The following is a 22,709-nucleotide window of genomic DNA, read 5'->3' on the forward strand; positions in this document are numbered from 1 at the left end:
TCCTCACAGGCCTGGAGCACATGGAAGGATGCGGAGGGCAAATATTAGCCCTTCCTGCCCCCATGGTATGGCGGGGTAGGGAAAAAGTTACTAGTGGGAGAGAGTCAAACATATCCTACTGGGGAGACTGGATGCGAAGTGGAGTGGGGAAGACATAGCATGGTGGTGACACAGATAGAGGATACAGAATGCTGTGAAGGAGACCAGGGGTTCCAGACCATGTGAATGAGGGGTGACAGCACTTCCATATTAGCTGTGGAATACCAAGCAATGGTAGGCAAACATTATAATGGCTAACAAGGGTTAGGCTGGAGACTCTTGCCTACATGCTCGGGGTCTTACTGATCGCCATATTTGGGGTCAGGAAGAAATTTTCCTCCAGGGTAGATTGGCTGAGACCCTGGAGGTTTTTCGCCTTCCTCCGCAGCATGGGGCAGGGATCTCTAGCAGGAGGGTTCTCTGCCGATTGAAGTCACTAAGACACAGGATTTGGGGACTTCATCAGCAGAGTCAAGGAAAGGGTAGGGATGGTTTTGTGGCCTGCAGCATGCAGGGGGTCAGACCAGATGATCATAATGGTCCCTTCTGACCTTAAAGTCTATGAGTCTATGGGGGAACAGGACATAGAGCACTAGGGGGACACAGCACAGTTGCACCAATGGGATCTGCGTTCTAGTATGTGGATATGTTTGTGTTCAGGTGCTTTTGCTCATCTTTTTTCTTCTCTTGCTGTGTTATTTATAGTGCCCTACCAAATTCACGGCCATGAAAAACATGTCACGGACTGTGAAATCTGGTCTTTTGTGTGTTTTTATCCCATATACCTCTACCCCAATATAACGCTGTCCTCAGAAGCCAAAAAATCTTACCGTGTTATAGGTGAAACCGCGTTATATCAAACTTGCTTTGATCCGCCGGAGTGCGCAGCCCCACCCCCCCCAGAGCACTGCTTTACCACGTTATATCTGAATTCGTGTTATATTGGGTCGCGTTATATCAGGGTAGAGGTGTACAATACAGATTTCCCCGGGGAGACCAGTGTTTCTCAAACTGGGGTCCTGACCCAAAAGGAAGTTGCAGGGGGGGGTCACAAGGTTATTTTTGGGTGGGGAGTTCACAGTATTGCAACCCTTATTTCTGCGCTGCCTTCAGAGATGGGCAGCCAGAGAGCGGCAGCTATTGCCCAGGCACCCAGCTCTGAAGGCAGCGCCCGTCAGCAGCAGTGCAGAAGTAAGGGTGGCAATACCATAGCATGCCACACTTACTTCTGCACTGATACCTTCAGAGCTGGACGGCTGGAGAGTGGCGGCTGCTGACTGAGGGCCCAGCTCTGCAGGCAGCAGCGCACAAGTAAGGGTGGCAATACCATGCCCTGCCATCCTTCCCTCTCCGGTGCTGCTGGTAGCAGCTCTACATTCAGAGCTGGGCTCCCAGCCAGCAGCCGCCACTCTTCAGCTGCCCAATTCTGAAGACAGCACCACCTCTAGCAGCAGGTCAGAAGTAAGGGTAGGAGTAGTGCAACACCTGCCCTCCCGCCCAATAACCTTGTGACCCACCCACCCCCCACAGCTCCTTTTTGGGTCAGGATCCCTACAATTACAACATGGTGAAATTTCAGTTTTAAATAACTGAAATCATGAAATTTACAATTTTTAAAATCCTATGACTGTGAAATAGACCAAAATGGACCGTGAATTTGGTAGGGCCCTAGTTATTTAGGATTCCTTGTTTATGCAAAAGTAAAAAAAAAAAAAAAAAGCCATTTTTAAACCACATGTTCCCATGTCTACAGTTAGAGAACTTTAAATGCTCCTCCGCTCCCTTCAGCTTTTCCTTATAGAACTATACCATACCAAATCAAGACCCTGTATACTGTCATGGCACAGAACTCCAAGGGACAAATTCTGCTCTCAGTCCACCTCATTAAGCCCTATTGATTACAGTGAGGTTGCCTCCCTGTAACTGATGTTGGTATTGTAAAATTGGATCAAACAGCCAAATGCGCTCCTCTAATATGTACTGCAAAGAAGAGCAAATGTGTGCTAAATATGTGAAATCTAGCCAAATATAGCAACAAAAGATGAACAGTTACCCCTCCCGGTGTTGTCATCTCCTCCTTTGTTCTCTTTTAAATTTAGATCCTGATTCAGCATGTGCGGCAGTGTTCTTCCTCATCTACAGGGATGCTTTCCTGCATTGAGCCTTTGATCATAGGCTTTTTGGGGCAGTGAATCCAACTTCTGCACCGTAAAGTGTAATGTACATTTATGGTGCTCTACAGGTATTAATGGACAGCGCTGTGGGGTGGGGAGTTCCTGGGGTATTATGGGATAGTCTCCAGGGTGAGCAGACCTACAGAGCAGCTTCTTTGCATGACTTGGTTCCTTGGGAACCTGGCAGTGAATTCACCAATATTTAGGCTGTTCAGAACAAGAAGTTAATGCTGGTGTAAACCACAGCACTGCACCTCCTACTTCACCCTCAACCCTAGTCTGGCTAAAGGGTCTGGGAGAATACAGTCCTAGGGTGGAAGCTAGTGGCAACCTGGCTGTGGTGTGAGCTATGCTGCTGTACAGTGACAGCATGGGTTACCTAGGGAGGTGGTGGAATCCTTGAAGGTTTTTAAGGTCAGGCTTGACAAAGCCCTTGCTGGGATGATTTAGTTGGGATTAGGTCCTGCTTTGAGCAGGGGGTTAGACTAGATGATCTCCTGAGGTCCCTTCCAACCCTGATATTCTATGATTCTATGATTGGGCGCAGCATGGAGAGGAAAGCACAATGCATGGATGTCCTGAGATCTATGGATCCTTGACCAGTCTGAAGTTAGTGGGACACACACCCAGTCCCCCCAAAGGACCACTAGCTTTTCCCCCACACTGACCCCCAAGAAAAGAATGTGATGGGTTTTCAGTGGTATGAAAGCTGTGGAGCTTTTGTCTTTGTTTTCCCCTGGATGCATCTTTGTGCAGGGACAAGGAAAATTTGGCTCATTCTGCTTAAAGTGCGTGTCCATTTTTTTCCCCTTCACTTCCTTGGACCCTATATAAAACAGCTCTGTTCACTCTGCAGCTAGCTACACCCCACAATTCAAGTATATGAACAAGAAGTTTCCAAGTTTTAAGCTAATCCATTTACTTCAAGTATATCTGCCATCTGCAGTGTAGCAGGAGAAATACAAATACTCACCAACACACTGCAGTTATACTTCTAATTATTATCCTTTTGTTATCTATTCCTAATTAAGATAGACTGTGGTCAGATGCTGAATTTTTGCTACATTATCTAAATGAGACACTGAGCTATATTTATCCATTGATTTAGAGTTACACTGCAGATAAATTTTGTCCTTTTAATTTATTATTTACTTAAGGTGAGCCAGTGCAGTATTAACAGTACCTTAGACAAGAAGAGTTAATGAAGGGTTAACTTTCAATACTCTAAGAAAGTGTTAGGAAACAGGAACTAATGTATTGCCTCTGGACAGGTTGCTGTATAACTGGTTAATAAACAAAAGAACTCGGAAGGTAAGAGCTGCACAAAAAGTTTTCTGGGTAATGGACTGAAGTAGTTTCCTTATGTGAGGAGGTGTTGAGTTACAGCAGGACGAATGAGAGCTGGGTGGAGAGAAAAAAACATCTGATCTGCAACCTTTCCCTTCTCGTAGGGCAACGTGTATAATAGTTAAACAAGAAAAGCAATGGGAATATAACGTGGAACTTCTACTTGTTGTTTCTTCAGTGACCTAACGCCTGTGTTTACCGTAGATGAAATGAAATGCTGCTGGATTAATCATGAAAAGCTGAGGAGACGCAGATGCCCCGCTGTAAAATGCCACGCAGGCAACGACTGACAGGCAGCAGGATCTGAGGTTTCCCCTGGATCACTAGTCAGACGTGTTCCAGGGAGCGGGGACTGCTGGCTCACTAAGGTAAGAGGCCCAGGGGGGGCAAGCACAATAAAGAAGACAAACAAACTTTTAAAGATGAACAAGATCCGGAAGCTTTTCCGAGGTAGTGGGAGAGCTCTCGCGTTTATATTTGTTGCCTCTGTCATTTGGTTGATCTTTGACATGGCAGCACTCAAGCTTTCATTCAGTGAGATCAACACCAAGGTTCTGAAAGATGAGATGATCAGGAGGGAAAGGGAAAGATTCAAAGTTTGGCGAAACTTAGAAAAGACCCCTGAAAGCTCCAGAAGGGAACCAAAACCTCCCCCGAAAGGCTTTGAAAGGGGGAGATTTAGTAAAGAGAAATATAGAAATATAGAAGAGAAAGTGGTAGAGGCTGAAAATGAAATTGACAAACAGAATGAAAAGAGAACAGCAAAACCAACAGAAAAGAGAAGCATGGCCTATAAGAAAATGATTGTGCCACTTGGGACATTCTCAGTGAAACTGCTGAGCCCCTATCCCTCTGTTCCCATGGAAAAGAAAGAGAGAAAAAAGCATGTAAAGACTGTAAACTCCACTGACCTGCTGAGAACAAAGCAAACTGTTCCCAAAAGGCTTCAGCAGACCCCATTAGCTGCAGCAACAGGGAGATCAGTTGTCAAATTAACACACAGCACAGCTACTGTAAGAAACAAAGTTGCACAGAAAGAGAACCAACCTGTAACTAAGGTATCAAAGGGCATTGAGGGAAATTTAAAAATTGGGATTACAGAGAAAATCCCTTTGGCTGGATTAAAACAGGAATTGCAAACGGAGGCAAACCCCAAGGAACCTCAGAACAAACCCCCAGTACCAGATTTGCCAATTCCTAGGCAAATCATCTCTGTAAAGCAAACCAGGATTGGGATGAAAGCAATAGATGGCACCGAACACAAAACAAACAGGAGTTTGGATGTACCTGTCAGCAAGCTGGCTGCTGCAAACAGTGCCGAGAAAAAGGGATTGTCCACAAAGCCAACAGGACTGGGAAAGATGCCAAAGGAAGACGAAACAAAAGCTGCTCATGAAAAGAAACTAACTTTCTCTGAAAATCAGTTTGTCATTATTAGTAAAGAAGGGATAAAAATCAACATCCCAGCAACCCAGAATCTGGTAGCTGATTCTAATGGAAATTTTACAATAAGATTGAACACGAGAAAAGAACAGCAATTGATTAGCAACAAAAGTGAGGATGCCCCTAACATGAACTCTGTAACCAAGACTGCTGAGCTTAATGGTCTAACTAAGAAAGCAATTTTGACAGAAGGTCCAGAGCTAACAAAAGTTCACGTCAGGTTAGATGATAAGGAGCAATTAAGGAAAAGAAATCGAAGCAGCTATACGGTCCACTTTACAAGGGACACTGGAATGCACAAAGTCTTAACAATTGATGTAACACTTTCCCCAAGAGATCCCAAAGCTCCCGGTCAGTTTGGGCATCCTGCTGCAGTCCCTGATGATAAGCAAGAAGAGGCAAAAAGCAGATGGAAGGAAGGAAACTTCAATGTCTATCTGAGTGATTTGATCCCTGTAGACCGAGCCATTGATGACACAAGGCCTGCCGGGTAAGATCTGTTTCCCCCTGCATAAATTATCTCAGAAAAGTTTGAATTATGTATTGATCAAAGGATTTGATCATGATATGCATTCTGGAATGCTTTTAACCTGTACATAAATGGCCCATAACTTCAAATAGTCAAGTGCTCTTTCAAAACTGCATTGCACTGTCATTAGCCCCATGAAAAGTATCAATGAAATATCTCTATATTTTCAGCTAATGGACTAATCACAGAGTAGATAAAATTTTCAGAGGCACCTAAGGGAGTTAGGAGACTCTATCCTATTTTTAAAAAGACTTAGGCGCAAAGAAACATGCATCCTATTGACTTTCAGTGTGTTTAAGTCACTTTTAAAAATAGGACTTAAGCTCCTAAGTCACTTGAGCACATTGGAAAATGTTACCCAGTTTATCTGGTGTAATATCCAACATTTAAGGGCATCATAAGCAAAATGAAATACTTTTGGCATATGGATGTTTGATTCCCAAGTGAATTCTGTCACATAATTGGTCTAAGCACAGGGCTGGTAACTGGTCACTCATGAGGGCTCATCCTTGCTCTGATATTGCCTCCCTGTCTGCTTTTTTTTTAATTTTCCTCAGTTTCCCAACATATATGATGGCAGTAATATTTTATGCTCAGCTATTACAAGCACCTTCTAAGGATTAGTTAGCTAATATTTCTACCATGCTTTGAAGATGAAAACTAATATGTAAGTGCTAACAAGTATGATTATTAAATAGCATTGTGCATACTGTACTTGACATATTGTTTGAGATATCCACTAGGTAATGCATCCTTGCCTAGGATTAATCTAAACAACCACTGAGTGGCACTCTTAGTTTCGTGAAAGACCCCTTGGAGCTCACTTTCTTGGTTATAGCCCAGGGCAGTTCTGAAAGACAGAAGTTTGTGCATTTCAGGTTTAAATGCCTGCACAGTGTGAAAATGTAGATTTTTGTTTTTAAAATTGTTGGCGGTGAAACCGAACATTTCCTTGAAATTTGCAGATGCTCCTGTAAATTTAATTTTTGTGCTCCAGATGCAAAAGTCCATGGTCCAAATACAGATGTGGTGTGTAAGATATTCATATGCTGGTCAGTAGGTGTGACAGAGTCTAACTGAATATAAGGGAGCCTGACTTAGTGAATTGTAAGATACACATAGAGGACCTGGAAGAAGGTGCAAATTAAAGTTGGGGACTTAATTTAATCTGCTGTATACTTTTTTACATCTCCCTATTAGCTGCTTTTCTCACTGCAACCTTCTCGCCTAGTCTCTTGGTTATTGTTCATCACATTTCATACTCCTGGGGGAATTCTGTGCCACTGCGCAGGTGGAGAATTACATAATGTCCTTTACAGCTTTCCCCCCTGCGGAATAATTGATTCTGAGGGTGAGGTGAAGGGAAGGTGCAATTATACCTTTTGCCCACCAGGGGCTGATGTGGCACCAGAAGAGAGGGCTGCGGGTTCATAGGCTGGAGCAACCAGCTGTGGAGAGGGAGGGGGCAAAGGTTGCTTTCATCACAATTCCCTGCCCACAGGGCTGCTGGAGGGGTCACACATGCTGGGGTTCAGAAGGGCTAGCAGGGGGACAGACTGGGGCAGGAGCACAGGAGCTAGTGGGGTAGCAACATTGAGCCTGGGGATGAATGGGTGTGGGGATACAGGGTCACATGGGGACAGGGGCAGCTATGCTTGGCTGAGTGAGGGTGCAGAGACACATAAAGACAGAGGGAAGTTGGGTACAGGGCCACATGGGGACATGTGGTTATATGCATGGCTGAATGGGGGTGCAGGGATACATGGGGACAGGGCAGATGTGCCTGACTAGGAGATGCTAGTGGTCAGCCAGGGTCTACATAGGGGAGGCTCCCCAACTCCCTAACAATCCCCCCCCCAAAAAAAAAACTGTTCTATACTTCTCTGTCCACCTCCCAAGAACCCTCCAGGTTCACTCCCAGGCTCCTTCCCTCTCCCTCAGCTTCTCCATTACCCCTGACTCCCCCAAGCCTTTGCACTGCTTCTGAGGGGTGCAGGAAACACATTTCTGTATTGTAGTTTTAAATGAATTATTACTCAAAATCCTGTATTAATATGCCTAGTAAGGAATCTATTTGTCAAAAAACATTTCCTGAATCTTTTTTGTTGTCTGTATTGTTACAGACATACTTGCTGAAAGGTATGCTGAAATAAATTACCAAAATAATTGAAACTGGCATGATTATATTGTGTTATTTTAACAAATAAAATATGCAGAATTTTAAAATATTGTGCACAGAATTTTTAACTTTTTGGTGTAAAATTTTAGGCACAGAATTCCCCCAGAAGTAAAACTGCATTACATTTAGACTCCCTGAGCTCTAGCCTGCTGCAACTTCATGTGCTCACTGATTTCAGTGGCAGTTGCATGCATTTATATCAGGATTCACTACCCCTCCCGAGTGTTACTTACAGCACTTTACACATCAGTTCTGAAGTTGGCTCCATGATCAAAGGTGAATTACTACAATGTGTAACGTACCTTTGAAGTGATGAGACACTGGGAAAAACTATGATTGTTCTCCACTATGTATTCCACAGCAAGGCAGAGAAACTACAAGTGATATGAAGCAAACAAAGAGCAAAGACGCAACACTCATGTTTCATAGAACAAAGTTTTGTCTTGAAATAGTAAAGTGTCACCTGAAGGAAACAAAAGACCCACAGAGACCAAAGGATATTCTCCTTCCAGTATTATCAGTGCATGTAACTGGTATATTATAGAACTGTAAGATACTTAGGTGATGAGTCAGAGCTCCCGGTAAGGCTAGAAAATGGGCATCTACCTTGTTATCACAGAAAACACCATAGCTAAACATGGGAGTGTTGTAGGCAACATAGCACCTAGGCAAACTGCCCATCTGATATTACAGCGTAGTATGCTATCTGAAAAGATACAAAAACCAGACTTGGCTACATGGAAAGTTGGCTGGAATATTTTCATTGTGCTGGAAGCTTTTTCATTGGGCAAAGATTTCTTCTTTGTTTAACTCATGGAGTATGCAGTTCCCAAGTTAAAATTTCCCATCAACAGACCCTGTATTCTGCAAAGCTTTCTAACTAGTGGTGTCTGATGTTGGGATAATTATTTGGATGGAAAAAGAAGATGCAACCAAGCGCAAAAGTGTGTACCAACTGGGATAGGCCAGTTGCTAATTAAAAATCCATAACCGCTTAAGTGGATGCCTTTTTTTCGATCCACATCAGCCAGAGCCAATCCAAATTCTTTGCTCACTGTCCATTGACAAGGAAGCAATACTGCATATCCAGTTTTCAAACAGCTCGCAGTGCAATTAATGTATTAGAGAATCTGTTTGATAAAATTGCCATTTTTTCTCTCACATCTCCTAATCTTTCCCATGTACACCTCAGCTCCCCTTTTAAGCCGTGCCTCAGTACTAAGCTAGTGAACTGAACCCCAGTAACCAGGCAGGCTTTAGGAACTTGTTCCATCAGTGTCTTATGCCTTTCTAGCCCTTAACACAAAAATAAAAACTCACTGAGGACCAAATCCACCCAGGTGCAGAAGTACAGGACCAGCACAGGAATGGGAAAGATCCCAAAAATCTATGCAAAGAGAGATCTGGAATACACACAGTGGGATGGCCAGTGGATTTGCAAATGAAGTCCTGGACAACACCCATTTGTGGGATTTGGCTAGCAGACAATGGATACTACTGCACACAGGGGTCATAGAAGGACTGCAAAACGGGTCTCCATCTTCTCTGAACCTGGTGGACATGATTCCAATCCCCTTCCCCTAACTACCATTGTAGTTCCTCTGTGCACAGCTATTTACCTGGGCTTTGCTCATTAACCTGGATTTGATCCTGAGCATGCCCGACCCATAACAACCTCGCTTGGTTGAAAAGCATTATTTCCTACATGCCACTCTGCATCTTGGCAACCAGGTATCCGTGCTAGCAAAGTTATGCATCTCAGACACCATTCTAGCAGCAAAAGAAGATATTTTAGGGCACCAACAGTCTTTAATCATCTGGAGGTGTCACTAGACACTCTTTTGTCAATGCAGATGCGTGCTCTGATTCCATTGTACTCTCAAACTCATGAATCAAGAGAACTGAGGTAACATTTTCAGAAGTGCCCAAGTGACTTAGGCTGCTAGAGCCTACTGACTTTGAATGTGTCTTAGGCTTCTAACTCACTTAGACACTTTAGAAAATTTTACCCCAAGCTAGGAAGCAGACGCGGGTCACCCTCATGGAAATGCAGAGACTTATCACTAGGGTGTCAGACCTTGGAGCCATGTTGATTAAAACTGTCATTTAAGGTGGGTTGTTCAGAAGTGTTCACAGTTGGCTTCTCTCTGTTGCTATCTAAGTCAATGGTGAGCTGACTTCAAGGAAAGCAGAGTCAGTTCAACGCTGAGCACTTTTGAAAGTCCCACCTTTAAGCAACATCGTTTGGCTCCTTTCATTTAGTTCTCATGTATACATACACATTAATTTCAAAATTTCCCTCAGCTAGTGTATCAATAGAAGGAAGAATGGACCCACCGGTCCCTGTGCAGGGAACATATCCCTTTTCCTTCAGGCAAGAAAAGAGACACTGATGCCATTCCTTAATTTAAGGTTGCTCCTAAGGGTTGCTTTAAGTCCTTAGGGGCTGCTGCATCATCTACGGATTCATCTTTGCTAGAGGAATCCCCCACTACTTTCAAGATGCTTTGTGCTCCCTAAGAGGCTAGAAGAAGGCCCAGAGATCTGGACTAGTGATAATAAAATTAAGTCGTTAAATATGGATTTAATATGCTTTTTTATATGTTACTCTCCTATTACCACCACTTGCAGTCCATTGTGTCTTCATTGTAGGGCTACTTTTTCACCCCTTAAATCCTTCTTTATAGTGAAAGCTGTCACTCTCAGCATCTACCTTCTGCCTCTGCTGAGGTCACCAACAAAATCATCCATGTCACAAAGTTTTTTAAGAGCAGGGAAGGATTGCAAATTCTCTCCTCTCTCCCTGTGATAACTGCCTCTCCTGTGCTACATTCAGTAAGTGTTTTCCAGTGACTTTGAGAGTCCTGAACTTACTTCCAATCCAAAATCTCCTGCACTGCAGCAAGCTGTGTCATTGCTATAGGCCAACGTGTTGATGGTTTCCAACTAAAACATATCAAATATCAATATTCCCTTCTGGCTGATCCAGTGATGATTGGTGTCCTAAGGTGAACCCCCTGTAAGTCGATTACAAAATCATTCTCATGCTATAAAAGGGGGGAGGAAAGATACACTTAAAGGAATGCTAGAGAGGCTGATCTGGATTTTTCATATAGCCAGTGGTAGAAAAGAAATCAAAACTGCACTTGCAATTAGCGAGATACTTCTTTTTTATGGTTCACACTTCACTTTCTTTCTGAGATATGCAGATCTGAGAGCTGTATCTGAGCCAATAAAAGTATAATTTGATGGCTTATATTTCCAAATATAAGAAAAAATATGACTTTTCAAAATTATTCTGGCCTGTAGTGCTCTGGTGCCTGCTTGTTTTTAAAGGGAAAGTATAAAAACAAATGGTGCTCTCTGTTTTATGTTCACCAAGAAGAGCATTATTCCTGTAGTATTCTCAATTAGCAGGTGGGTTGGTTGCTCTTCCTACATGTAAGAGGCCTATCCTGGAAGAAAAGAGATCAAACCTTTGTCAGGCTACATGTTATCAATAATAGAGAGCAAGCAAGCCCCAATAATGCTAAGGTATTCTAGGTGAAAAATAATATAATTCTGGGAAGAAGAGTTTGTCAGTAAGATGCTCTGTACTCCTCAAGATCCACTTGAAGATACCAGCGCTTAGGGAGTGAATGTCCCCTTAAGGCACATATCAAAGCAGTAGTTGAATTGCAAATAGAAGATGAGAAAAGCTGCTCATCGACCTTTTGTTCAAGCACTGAAGACCCAGACTTGACCCAGCCATCACATTTTGACTGTCATGGAATAAGATGACAAATTCATAGAAATTGGAGAAATTTTATCACTCCCTCAAATCTGCTGATTTCATCTTTCCCTGTTTGCTAGGCGAGTAGGCTACATTCAGACCCTCTGGATGGAATCTGTTGATGAGCATTCAGCATTCACAGGCTGAGCCGGCCAGGGGGCGGGGGGAGGGGGAATGAAGTTCATGTGAAAAGGAAAGGCCTACATATTTTGACAAAAGACAGCAAATGCTTGATGGTTTTAGATTCTGAGATTGTTTGAGAAATGGAACCTCAAAGATAGTTTTGTGTGTGTTGTGTGTGTACAGATTTAATTACAATATACCTCACGTCAATGCAATGTCATCCCACCCCCTTTGCGCCCTCAAGATTAATCCATTTTGGTCCCCTCAGTACAGTTACATTGGGTAAGTTTTGTGTATTGTTACTGTACTATGAATAGTCCTTTTTGGAAGGGATTATTTCCCTGTACCATTACATGTACCATTGGATTTTTTTTTCTTTACAGCTGATTTACATGCCATTTGGAATGTCAAGGAATTCAGACGCTCTGTGAATCCTCAGCATTTCTCTCAGTCTTTCTCTTCCAGTTCAGTACAGCATTGTGCAAGTGCCAAGAAACTGATGCGCTGGAGAAATAGCAAGGCCACTGTGCCCACCCTGCTTGTTCTGACCAGGCAGCACTTTCTTAAACAGAAAAGTGGCGATACCAGTTCAGGCTGTAGACTGCATTTCTTTATGAGCAACTGGGGACTGTGCTTAGGGGAGAGACACAGCAAGAGAGAAATGAAGGCATGCCAGCAATAAGGCAGCTTGAGTTATAAGACAAGACAGGCCAGAAACAGGGCAGCATGAGCTATACAATACCGTGAGCAATAGAGGAAACATTAGGAACAAACACTGTAATAATGAGTACATTATTCTTGTTCTTAGGCCCTGATCCTGCAAAACCTGTAAGCACATATGAAACTTTGCTCACACGAGAAGTAAATTGCAATCAATAGGAACACTCCCATGAACAAAACTATGTATCTGCTTATCTGGGGGATCAGGGCCTTAGAGGATGTTTGTTCCTGAAAATGAGATAATTGAACAGTGGCTACTTTGCAGTAGATGCAGCAATAGATGTGAGGTGTTAAAATAGGCGTGGCACTCTGTAGGTGGGTAAGAAGTAGGGCTGTATGTGTGTGTGCACGCATGTGAGTGAGAGAGAGGATATCCTTGGCCTCTCTGCTGAGACTGCCCCCACTACAAGTAGTGGTATATACATTATAAAAATCATATAATGCACCTGAACGCTCATCTTTGTATCACTGGAATTGCCTTATTGGTGTTGTATCTTTATTATTCAGAATACTTCTACCCTCCCCCCCCCTTATATATCTCCAAGCTAAACACAAAACAAGCAGCCTTTCAAAGTTTTACAGAAACTTACAGAAAATTAAATCCTCTGGCCTCGTGTACATTGAAAACATCACCTGATGGATGCTGTTCATTTGTATTGTTGACATTTTAGGTGTTCAGAACAACTGGTTCACAATGACCTTCCAACTACCACGATTATCATATGTTTTGTGGATGAAGTGTGGTCCACTCTTCTACGCTCCGTTCACAGTGTCCTCAATCGATCTCCTCCTCACCTGATTAAAGAGATTATTCTGGTGGATGACTTCAGCACAAAAGGTAGGTGAAGCTTCCTTTAAATTCAGGAAATGAATGTGTCTCAGGCAGGGCCGGCTCCAGCATTTCCGGCTTTTTGGTCGTCAAATCCCCATCCGGGGGGAAATTCCAAAAAGCTGGACATATCCGGGAAAATAGGGACGTATGGTTAAAAAAAAAAATGCCGCGATCAGCGGCGGCAGTTCAGCGGCGGGTCCTTCGGTCCTAGAGGGAGTGAGGGACCTGCTGCCCCCGAATTGCCGCAGGTGCCGCCCTTCTCCCTTGGCCGCCCCAAGCACCTGCTTGTTAAGTTGGTGCCTGGAGCCGGCCCTGGTCACAGGGCTAAACAGCAATTTGCTTCTCTGTACTTAAATTTGGTATAGGAGAAGAAATAATTTTCTTCATTAATTTCAATTTGACCCCATGTTTTAATCATGAAGTTATGCCACCTTATGCTGTAATCACAGTTTGAATTGATTCCCCCAGCCAGGATGAGGCCAATGTAGTGTTTGGATAGGAGACTTCCAAAAACATTTCCAAAGGAAGTAGCATGGTTTATGCCGAATCAGGAGATGGCATGCTTCCTTCTGAATCAATATGCAGCCAATGCCCCATTGTGTTGTGAATACTCTGATGCTTGAGGCTCCAGCTTTCATATGAGATGTAAAATAGGTGCCCCGACCCAAGATACTAAAACACTTTCATGACAGTTGGAGTGGTAATCACAGAGTCCTGGCCAAATTCAATTACATTTGGCCTACTTATCTAGCTTTTATCTCAGCTAGATAAAAGAACTGTTCTTCATCTCTTAAGCGATTGTGTAGTTTGAAAGCATCTAAATGGTCACTGTTATGTACAGTCAAGTTACATGCACAGTCATAGTAATTGCAATGCCCCTGAGACTCTGCTTTTTAATTAGGGTGACCAGATGTCCTGATTTTATAGGGACAGTCCTGATTTTTGAGTCTTTTTCTTATATAGGCTCCTATTCCCTCCTATCCCCGTCCTGATTTTTCACAGTTGCTGTCTGGTCATCCTATTTTTAATACTTTGGTTCTCAATACTCCAGAACAGAGTTCAGCCTTGAATAATTTAACAATGGCATAATTCTTAGATTTTTATCTCCTCATGGCAAGCCCTGTACCAAATCAAGATCATGACCCAATTGTGCTAGGTGCTGTAGCACGAAGACAGGATCCCTGTCCCAAAGAGTTTACAATCTAAAAAGAGAACTGACATAAGGAGGATGAGAGGAAAATGATTTAATTCAGTATATAAATGTTAGACATTTGCATTTTTTTAGGGAAATAAATAGATGTGTACTCTATTTTCTAGCAAACTTTCCTTCACTTTTGCACTTTCCTTTGTATGGACTAACCAGCCAGTGGCATAATGAAAATACTGGGCATCTTGCAATAGAAATGTCATGGGTGGTGGTAAAGTAATGAGAGAACTGTGTTTTATGTGGCATTGTATTTCTAGGAGTGGCAGAAAAAGCAGAACTTCTAGTGCGTCCACAAAGTTTAAAAAATGCAGGCCAAGATTTTCACTTGGCTTTTGAAATGTAAACAATTGTTTCCTTTGGAAAAGCGAAAAAGGACATGTAAAATTCAGGAGCCAAATCCTAAGGCTCTTTCTCAGGCAAACTTATATAAACAGGAATTGCCACAGTGAATTAGTTCAGTGGTCAATTTAGTGCCATACCTATCTGTGACAGGGGCCAGCTCTAGATGCTTCAGAGGAAGGTGTCAAACTTCACTGCAGAAACTCTCACTGAAGCTCTCGCTCAGATTTCACGCTGTCTTTACTGAGGCAAAGATCTGTCCCAATATATTTAACCCACATACGCTTGGGATTGCTGCTAACTCATACAGCTTTCTTTCTCACATTTTATTCTTTCTGAGAATTTTATATAATAAAACCCACTCCTACCACAAAGTCAAACAAATATAAAGTGCCACGTGAGAAATGACCTCCAATGCTGCATTCCTCACTCAATTTAAGACCAGATACATTGTTTAACTGTAGTAGTTAATATTAGCTGTTGGAATTCAACAGAAAATTTGCAAAGCACAGCAAAACACAGTCACCCTACGAAAACCAATTTGAGAGCCAGTTTTTTAATGGGAATTATGGTGTTTTAAAGGAGAAAATTCTGATTTTATAAGTTCTAAAGGAAATGTTAAGTATAAACTTCAATGGGGAATGCCAGAGGTTGGCAGGGGACCAATGTCACACAGGCTGGGATTTTCCAACTGTGCAGCAATAACCTAATTCTGCTGTCATTGACATTAATGAGAGTTTTACCATTCACCTGCAGAGTTTGGCTAATGCTGAATGCTTTCGAAAATCCCATCCATAGCATACATATTTTTGCCCTGTCCCTTCTGATTGTATGAATCATGTGTTTGGAACACAGCCAAAGAGGCTTCCAAATAGTTTGGGGAGGGAGGAAACAGTGCTGTTAAAGGGCCTAAGCCAATGCTTGGGAATGTCTCCAACTGAAAAAAACTAGTGTGTTTCATAGATGGTTTAAAACTTAGTGAGAAGGAACTTTTTTCACTGCTTTGTTATGGCTTTAAAAAGACAAGCCAATCATTTGTAAGAATTGGCTAATTTCTCTCCTGTTTAGAATACCTCAAGGATAGCTTGGACAAATATATGTCACAGTTTCCAAAGGTTCGGCTCCTTCACCTCAAAGAAAGACACGGTTTAATACGAGCCAGACTAGCAGGGGCAGAGATTGCTAAAGGTAAGAGGAAAGTTATTCTTATTTGCCATTTTGGGCTTGTCTGAAAAGGAGATTTATATTACAAAAATGTAACCGTTTATTACTGTGCTGTATATCATAGCATCTTGAACTAATATTAGAGAGAGCTGAATATTATTTGGCAAGTTTTGTCATTGTTTGGCAAAGAATTTAGCAAGTATTCGACCAGTTCGCTATGTTGTACTCTCGGCCCATCACATATTTGGAAAATAAAGGCAAAATTTGCAGGATACATTTATTGAACTTTTTTTCTACCAGCTCTAAGTAGCTGGGTGATTTGAAATTAGGCAGTAACAAGATAAAGGATTTGAGTAGGATTTGTGAAGTAAAACAACAATGTTACTGAGCAGCCAAAAAGCTGGCTCCTTTCAGCTATAGTGCGTTACTGTGAGGCTCTGTATTTTAGAAATGCTAACATCCTCTGTCTTTCCCTCACCTCACTTCTTGATGCTCACAGACCCATATCATTTTGTCATTAAAATGTCTGTATTGTCCTGCACCAATGATGTCATATACTGAATTTTCTACTAACAACCAGTTTTGTCTTGTATGTCTTAAGCTTGCCTTCATTGTTTTGTTGGCTAGGAACTTGTTTGGGTGGTAAGCAGAAAGAGGTGTATGTTTTTCTAAGGCTGTTTGAAGGGAACGTGTATTTGGGGTCATGGGTCCTACCTTTTCTTCCAGGAAGCATTTTCCCCCTTATATCGTGCATTGAGTTAGGGAAGACTGCCCCTTTCCAGACTTACATTCTAGTTTTGCCTTCTTTACTAGGAGGTGCACTTTTGAGTTCAAGATTCTGTCCAAGTGCTCATACCCATTCTGGAGGACGCATGGAGGGGACATGTTGCAGTTGGAACCCACAGGAGAAATTATACCTCACTTAGCAAGAATTCCTCCTAGAGGCTTCTGGGAAGCACTCACTAAAGCAGCAGGGGCAGTTTGCTCTACATTCTGCATCTGACCAGCTCTGTCTGCCAGTTAAGATATGAAGCGTGCTCCACCCACCTCTTTGTCTCTTACCACTCATCTCAGATGATTAGCATCTACAAGGGTTTTAGGAGAGAGAAGGGAGAGTCCTTCCCTGGGATTCTGGCTACCACCCTGGCACACATTCCCCTCCTGTCTATGCACGTGTGCGAAGGCTGGCCAGAATGTGGCATTTTGTGAGCAGGCAACACTCTTTGCAAAACAGTTGTCTGGAAATCATAACTGAGATCAAAAGGTGTTCAGAATGAGGGCCATACTTGGTCTCTTCCTAGGTGGGTTCATGGGAGTAGAGTATTTTTGTTAGGGGCAGTAGTTGCTGGACATGGACTTTACTGAATGTATTTCATTCTCAGAAATGAAATAATCCCCTCTTGGTTCTGCCCTCTAGGTGATGTATTGACATTCTTAGATTCTCATGTGGAATGTAATGTAGGATGGTTGGAACCACTTCTGGAAAGAGTCCGTTTAAACAGAAAGAAAGTAGCGTGCCCAGTTATTGAAGTAATCAGTGACAAGGACATGAGGTAATTTCATTCTATGCCATATTTTACTTCCAGATCATAATACAAGCAACTTTCACAAAAAAACACTTACAAATGAAAAGTTTCAAAAATATTAATTATGGGAAGGCAAACTACTGAACCTGCTAATTACTTTTCACAAATTATTTCACTCAAAGAAGAAAAAATGTACATGAACAAATATTAAAATACAAACAGCTACCTCAGTTACTACAATTTGCATTTACTGTTTGGTAGGTCATGAATGTTTAGTGCTCAAAAGAAGATACATGAAGAAATCTTTGAGATTTTTGCTTTAATTATATAGACAAGTTCATTTTCACTTATTCCTTTTGATTACGAGTCTGCTTTAAAACTTGATATTATAGCTTTCTTTTTCTGTGTTTAGTTACATGACAGTGGATAACTTTCAGCGTGGGATTTTTACCTGGCCAATGAATTTTGGATGGAGGCAGATTCCTCCAGAGGTCATTGAGAAAGATAAAATCAAGGAAACAGATATAATAAGGTAAGAGTATAAAATTAAGCATTTTGTGAGCAGAAATGCTCCTTCATCAGAGCTTCAAACTAGTCTTTTTTGGGCCAGAAGTTCCCCTTTTACATAAATGGGCACAGAAAGGCCAACATCCAGAAAAATCTGTGCAATTAAGTTGTGTAGGAAGTTGCGCCACCTGATGTGTGCCAACCTGAGTCACAGAGAACACAGCAGGCATTGCTCAAAATCCCATGAGCCGCAAATATTCTGCTGGACGCTGCATGGCCTCAAGGGCTTCAGCATAACAGGCAAGGTATTCCAGTCCTGGCATAGCCAGAGATAAAGGTCATGTACTAGAACAATCACACTGCAGCAGCAAATGGTCCCTTTATGTCAGAAGCCACACAAGCTTTTGCAATTAGGTGCACTTAAGATCAAAAGAACTGGGCTGACTTTGCACTTATCAGCCATAAATCATGTTGGGTTTGTTGTCAGCACTTGAAGTTAAGGGGTGGGATTCCTCAGCCAGCAAAGTCCACTTTGTGCCACTCGCTTTTTCCTTTGGTCTAGGAGGAGGGAGGTGATGAATCAGGGTTGCAGCAGAGTGGGCTGAGAGGTGATGAGGGGCATGATAGAATGGACCTCCACTCTACCCAATCCCCCACTAGCGTAAGGACACAGAGGGACCTCACACCAGCAAATAGACTAGATCAGCTCCCAGCAGCTCTGACTTGTACCAGGGCTGGACAGTGCAGGATCAGAGAGCCATAACTGGTTCCTACATCTCATTCCCCTTGACTGTGTTCAAAACTAAATGGGTGATGTGGAGAATCCAGCCCAGACTGTTTTGGAGATACCATACGGAGTAAGTGGTCTTTGTCTCTGATTCCTTCCATCTTCCTAGTGACTGTCTCTCCTATACAATGTTGTTTGCATAGGATGAGAATCATCTGTATGGTGGCCTTTCCGGTTTATATTCATTCTTTTTGTATTACCTTGCTACTTATCTCATGAGTCTACTTGGCACCACTGATTAAAGCATTTGGTCTCTAGTCTCTAACAGGAAAAAAAACCTCTAGAAATTTAATCTAAAATTTGAGCCCAAGATGATATTTCAGTTCTGGCACCAACCTGGACAGACAGACAAACAGACAGACAAAACTGATATCAGAAAATTACCTTAGTGGTTCATTAAAATTTTCAGCTTCTGTTCAGCCACTTTGCCAAAGCGTACTGTACTTTCTTCTAACCAAGGCTTTGCTCCGTGTTTACTTTCCATCACATGCTTTTTTAAACATTAGTATCCATTTTGTTAGTGTGCTTGCCAGTCTACAGCGAGGTAACACACATGGTGCTCTCACTGTCACTTGGTTAACTTCAGATTTTAAACAGTGTGGTTTTGCTTATTTTCATATCCAATGGGTCTCTCCATTTCTTCAAACTGATCTGTGTGCTCTCTCTGTTCATTAACTATCTAGTGTCTGCTTAGTTTCCATTTCTGTATGTGCAAATTAACATAGGGTGTTACACTTAGCACCTGTCACAGGACAGCTGGGAGTCCATGATTTCTAGGCTATTTCTGTTTAGGGGTGCTGTGGCAGGTGCATTTTTATTGTCCCACAGAATAACAGTGTAAGGTCTGTGGTTCATTCCTAGGTGTCCCGTAATGGCAGGTGGATTATTTTCTATTGATAAGAAGTATTTTTTTGAACTTGGAACGTATGATCCTGGTCTGGATGTTTGGGGAGGTGAAAATATGGAACTTTCGTTCAAGGTATGCTGCTTTCCTAAATAGTAATAATGTTACTGAATGTTTCTTTCAGTCAATTTGAATTCTTGTAGCCTTTAAATGCTATTATCTCTGAATTTCATTGAGGCCCCAATTCATATTCTTCTCTGAATCAGCAAAGCACTGCCTCTTAAGCAGTTAAAGATGAACTTTGAACCCTCCTGATTTAAACAGTAACTCTTGCATTTAAGTTTGTTGCAAAAAGGAACGGCTTTGAAACCCGAGGCTCTCCTCCCCTTTCCAAAGATTGTTGTGGAAATTACTTCCTTTTTGGCCTGGAACATGGGCCTCAAGCTTTGCTCGTCATTTATTTATGATTTTTTGCTAATACAAGCCAGGTGTAGAATTATTGTTCAACTCAGCAATGCTCAGAGGATTGTTTATCAGTATTTTCAAGTTAGTCTGCATGAATAACACATTTGACTTGATTTTTAACAAGATCTCTCCCTGACATCCATTTTTGTGGCTACAGTTTTTTCCCTGAAAATAATTCCATCTATAACTCATGGGTGAGTGTATTACAGATCCCCCTGTGTACTGACCTGCAAAGGAAAGGAGTTGTTAGCGCCAGTCATGATAAAGGCTTGGCTCTTCAGCTCAAGCTGTAGCAGTTCATGATTTTATCTCGGGAAGTCTCTGGTATAATTCCTGGTCTATCAGCCCAAGAGGCATTTCTCATATACCGCCAATTAATTGCTCATGCAAACACTGTCATTAAGGCATCTAAGTGTTTGAATTGCAGAGATACTCAGGTATTATACATAGACAAAGGCCCAAGAAACCTTCATTTTCATCCCAGAACAGGGACCAGATACACCAACTACAGTCTCTGCTAGGCAAACTTTTCTAAATGGGTCAGGAAGAAGCAGGGCTTTGGCTGTGTGCCTCCTCCACACCAGCCTAGAAGTTGGTGAGATAAGCATATGCTGCTCCTCCCTAATGGATGGAGGAGTGGGTGTGGCCTGGGGAGCTCTGAAGGGATTGTACCTGATTGAGAGGGTTCCCCCTAGGGTAATACTGCTCCACAGTGCACCCAACACAGACCATTTCCCATTGGGCTCTCTTCATTTGAGCCTACACATAAGTGCAAGTTACACCCACAAAATTGCGCCTACAAAAATTGAGGCCACTTTTCAAAATCAGATCTATTGTATACCAGAAGGTACCATTGACCAACATTTTTGTCAAATCAAACTCTGTTTGCCAGGTCTGGATGTGTGGAGGAGAAATTGAGATCATCCCATGCTCCAGAGTTGGACATATTTTCAGGAATGACAACCCGTACACCTTCCCTAAAGACCGGATAAAAACAGTGGAGCGGAATTTGGCACGTGTTGCCGAGGTCTGGTTAGATGAGTACAAAGAATTGTTCTATGGACATGGTTACCACTTAATCCAGAAAAACCTGGATGTTGGAGACTTGACTCAACAAATAGAACTGCGGAAGAAGCTTAAGTGCAAAAACTTCAAGTGGTATCTGGAGAACATCTACCCAGACCTGGAAGCTCCTCTTGTTAAAGCCAGTGGGCTGGTATGTGAACTTTACAAGGGCAAATTGCACTACAAATGCATGTTTACATTTCTGTGTTAACGAGTCACTCTTCATTTAAACTTACTTTCTATGGTTGGGCTGTGACACACAAGCTCAATGACTCCTAGAGGTGCAGAGGGCCTCATACTGTCTCCATCAGCCATGGTGAATTTCACCTTTACCGCAGATCATGGTTTAGGACAAAACGGTTTCATTATGTTGTAGTAATTTTCTTTGCTCTATGACAGGTGACAAATCTGAAGATATAGCCCATTGGTTGGTATTTCTGTGTTTCCTCTTCACATTTTCTGTTGGGTGACATTTCTGATAATGAAGAGTCCATGTTTTTTGCACTTCCCCCCCCCCCCCCAAGACAAAATTTTACGTTAACAAGCCTCTTCAGTGATAACTGACATGATAAACTACCCCATAGTAGTCAAGATAATAGAGAAACATCTGATCAATTTACCTCATTTCCAGAGTTTATATTTCAGAAAACTTGTGGCTACAGACAGAGATATATTATCTATAATCTCCAGGATTTTTAGGGGTTCAATAATTTTTTCATGGAATCGATATAGTACATGAAAAATAATTATTGTTTTGTACTGAGAGCCTGACACCACTAGAGTGCACTAGAAATCTATTTTTCTCTTCTACAATAAAAACAGCCTCATTTTTATTTTCAAACAAAAAAGTAGAAGTATCCTCCCAAACACAATCATATCTAGGGTGACCACATGTCCCGATTTTATAGGGACAGTCCCAATTTTTGGGTCTTTTTCTTCTATAGTTTTCTATTACCCCCCACCCCCATCCCGATTTTTCACATTTGTTGTCTGGTCACCCTAGTCATATCACATATCAAAGTGCAGCTAAAACCCAGTCTCCAGTACTTATACAAATGCAACAAAGGTATAGTGGACAGAATACTTTTTCAGAAATATTTTGTGTTCAGTCCTGCTTTCCCTACCCACCCCAAATTCCCATTGATTTTAATGGAAGTTGTGGTTGTGTAAGGAATGTAGCAGGATCAGGTTGTGTGTATTCTCTGAATTTACTTCCCTTTAACTTCCTCTGGTGTTATATTCACACCATTCTGTGAACTTCAATGTCAGTTGAGTCTCATTTTCACAATGTGCTAATTATTCACATATTCAGCATCTCTTTAAGTGTGTGTGTGTGTGTGTGTGTGAACAAAATGTAGATTCTGATCTTGGTCCATATTTCTTCACCAAAGTTCAGGGCTGTTGGAAACATTTCTAAAAATACAAAAGCATAAAATAGTCCCTCCTGAGGCATCATGGACAGGCTACTTCATTTATAATTTCAGCATAAATTTAAATTAAAAAATCAGAATGTTAAGAACAAGTGACAGTGATCCCTGGTCACAAAAGTAAGGCGCTTTGTTACCATATGTAGTTCTGTCAGCTTCTGAAAGTCTTTCTAGTTTTAGCGTTCTAGTTTAGCAAGAGTAGCACTCCTGAAAGTAATCG

The 22,709-nt window shown here is 42.0% G+C and overlaps 1 protein-coding gene across 2 annotated transcripts in view; it reads left to right on the forward strand.

The window, feature by feature from the left end:
• Positions 1-3,539: 3,539 nt before the first annotated feature.
• Positions 3,540-22,709, forward strand: part of GALNT5 (polypeptide N-acetylgalactosaminyltransferase 5) — a 33,650-nt gene continuing 14,480 nt past the window's right edge. The window contains exons 1-7 of one of the 2 annotated variants that reach the window (XM_008178497.4): positions 3,540-5,493; positions 12,998-13,164; positions 15,773-15,892; positions 17,286-17,421; positions 17,807-17,926; positions 19,550-19,667; positions 20,890-21,213. In XM_008178497.4, coding sequence (XP_008176719.3) covers positions 3,983-5,493; positions 12,998-13,164; positions 15,773-15,892; positions 17,286-17,421; positions 17,807-17,926; positions 19,550-19,667; positions 20,890-21,213 — 2,496 coding nt within the window. In that variant the 5' untranslated portion in view covers positions 3,540-3,982. The remainder of the gene's footprint in view (positions 5,494-12,997; positions 13,165-15,772; positions 15,893-17,285; positions 17,422-17,806; positions 17,927-19,549; positions 19,668-20,889; positions 21,214-22,709) is intronic. The other variant, XM_065561755.1, reaches the window with a different exon arrangement.

This window comes from Chrysemys picta, chromosome 11 (genome assembly GCF_011386835.1).
Source record: "Chrysemys picta bellii isolate R12L10 chromosome 11, ASM1138683v2, whole genome shotgun sequence".
Lineage (NCBI taxonomy): Eukaryota > Metazoa > Chordata > Testudines > Emydidae > Chrysemys > Chrysemys picta.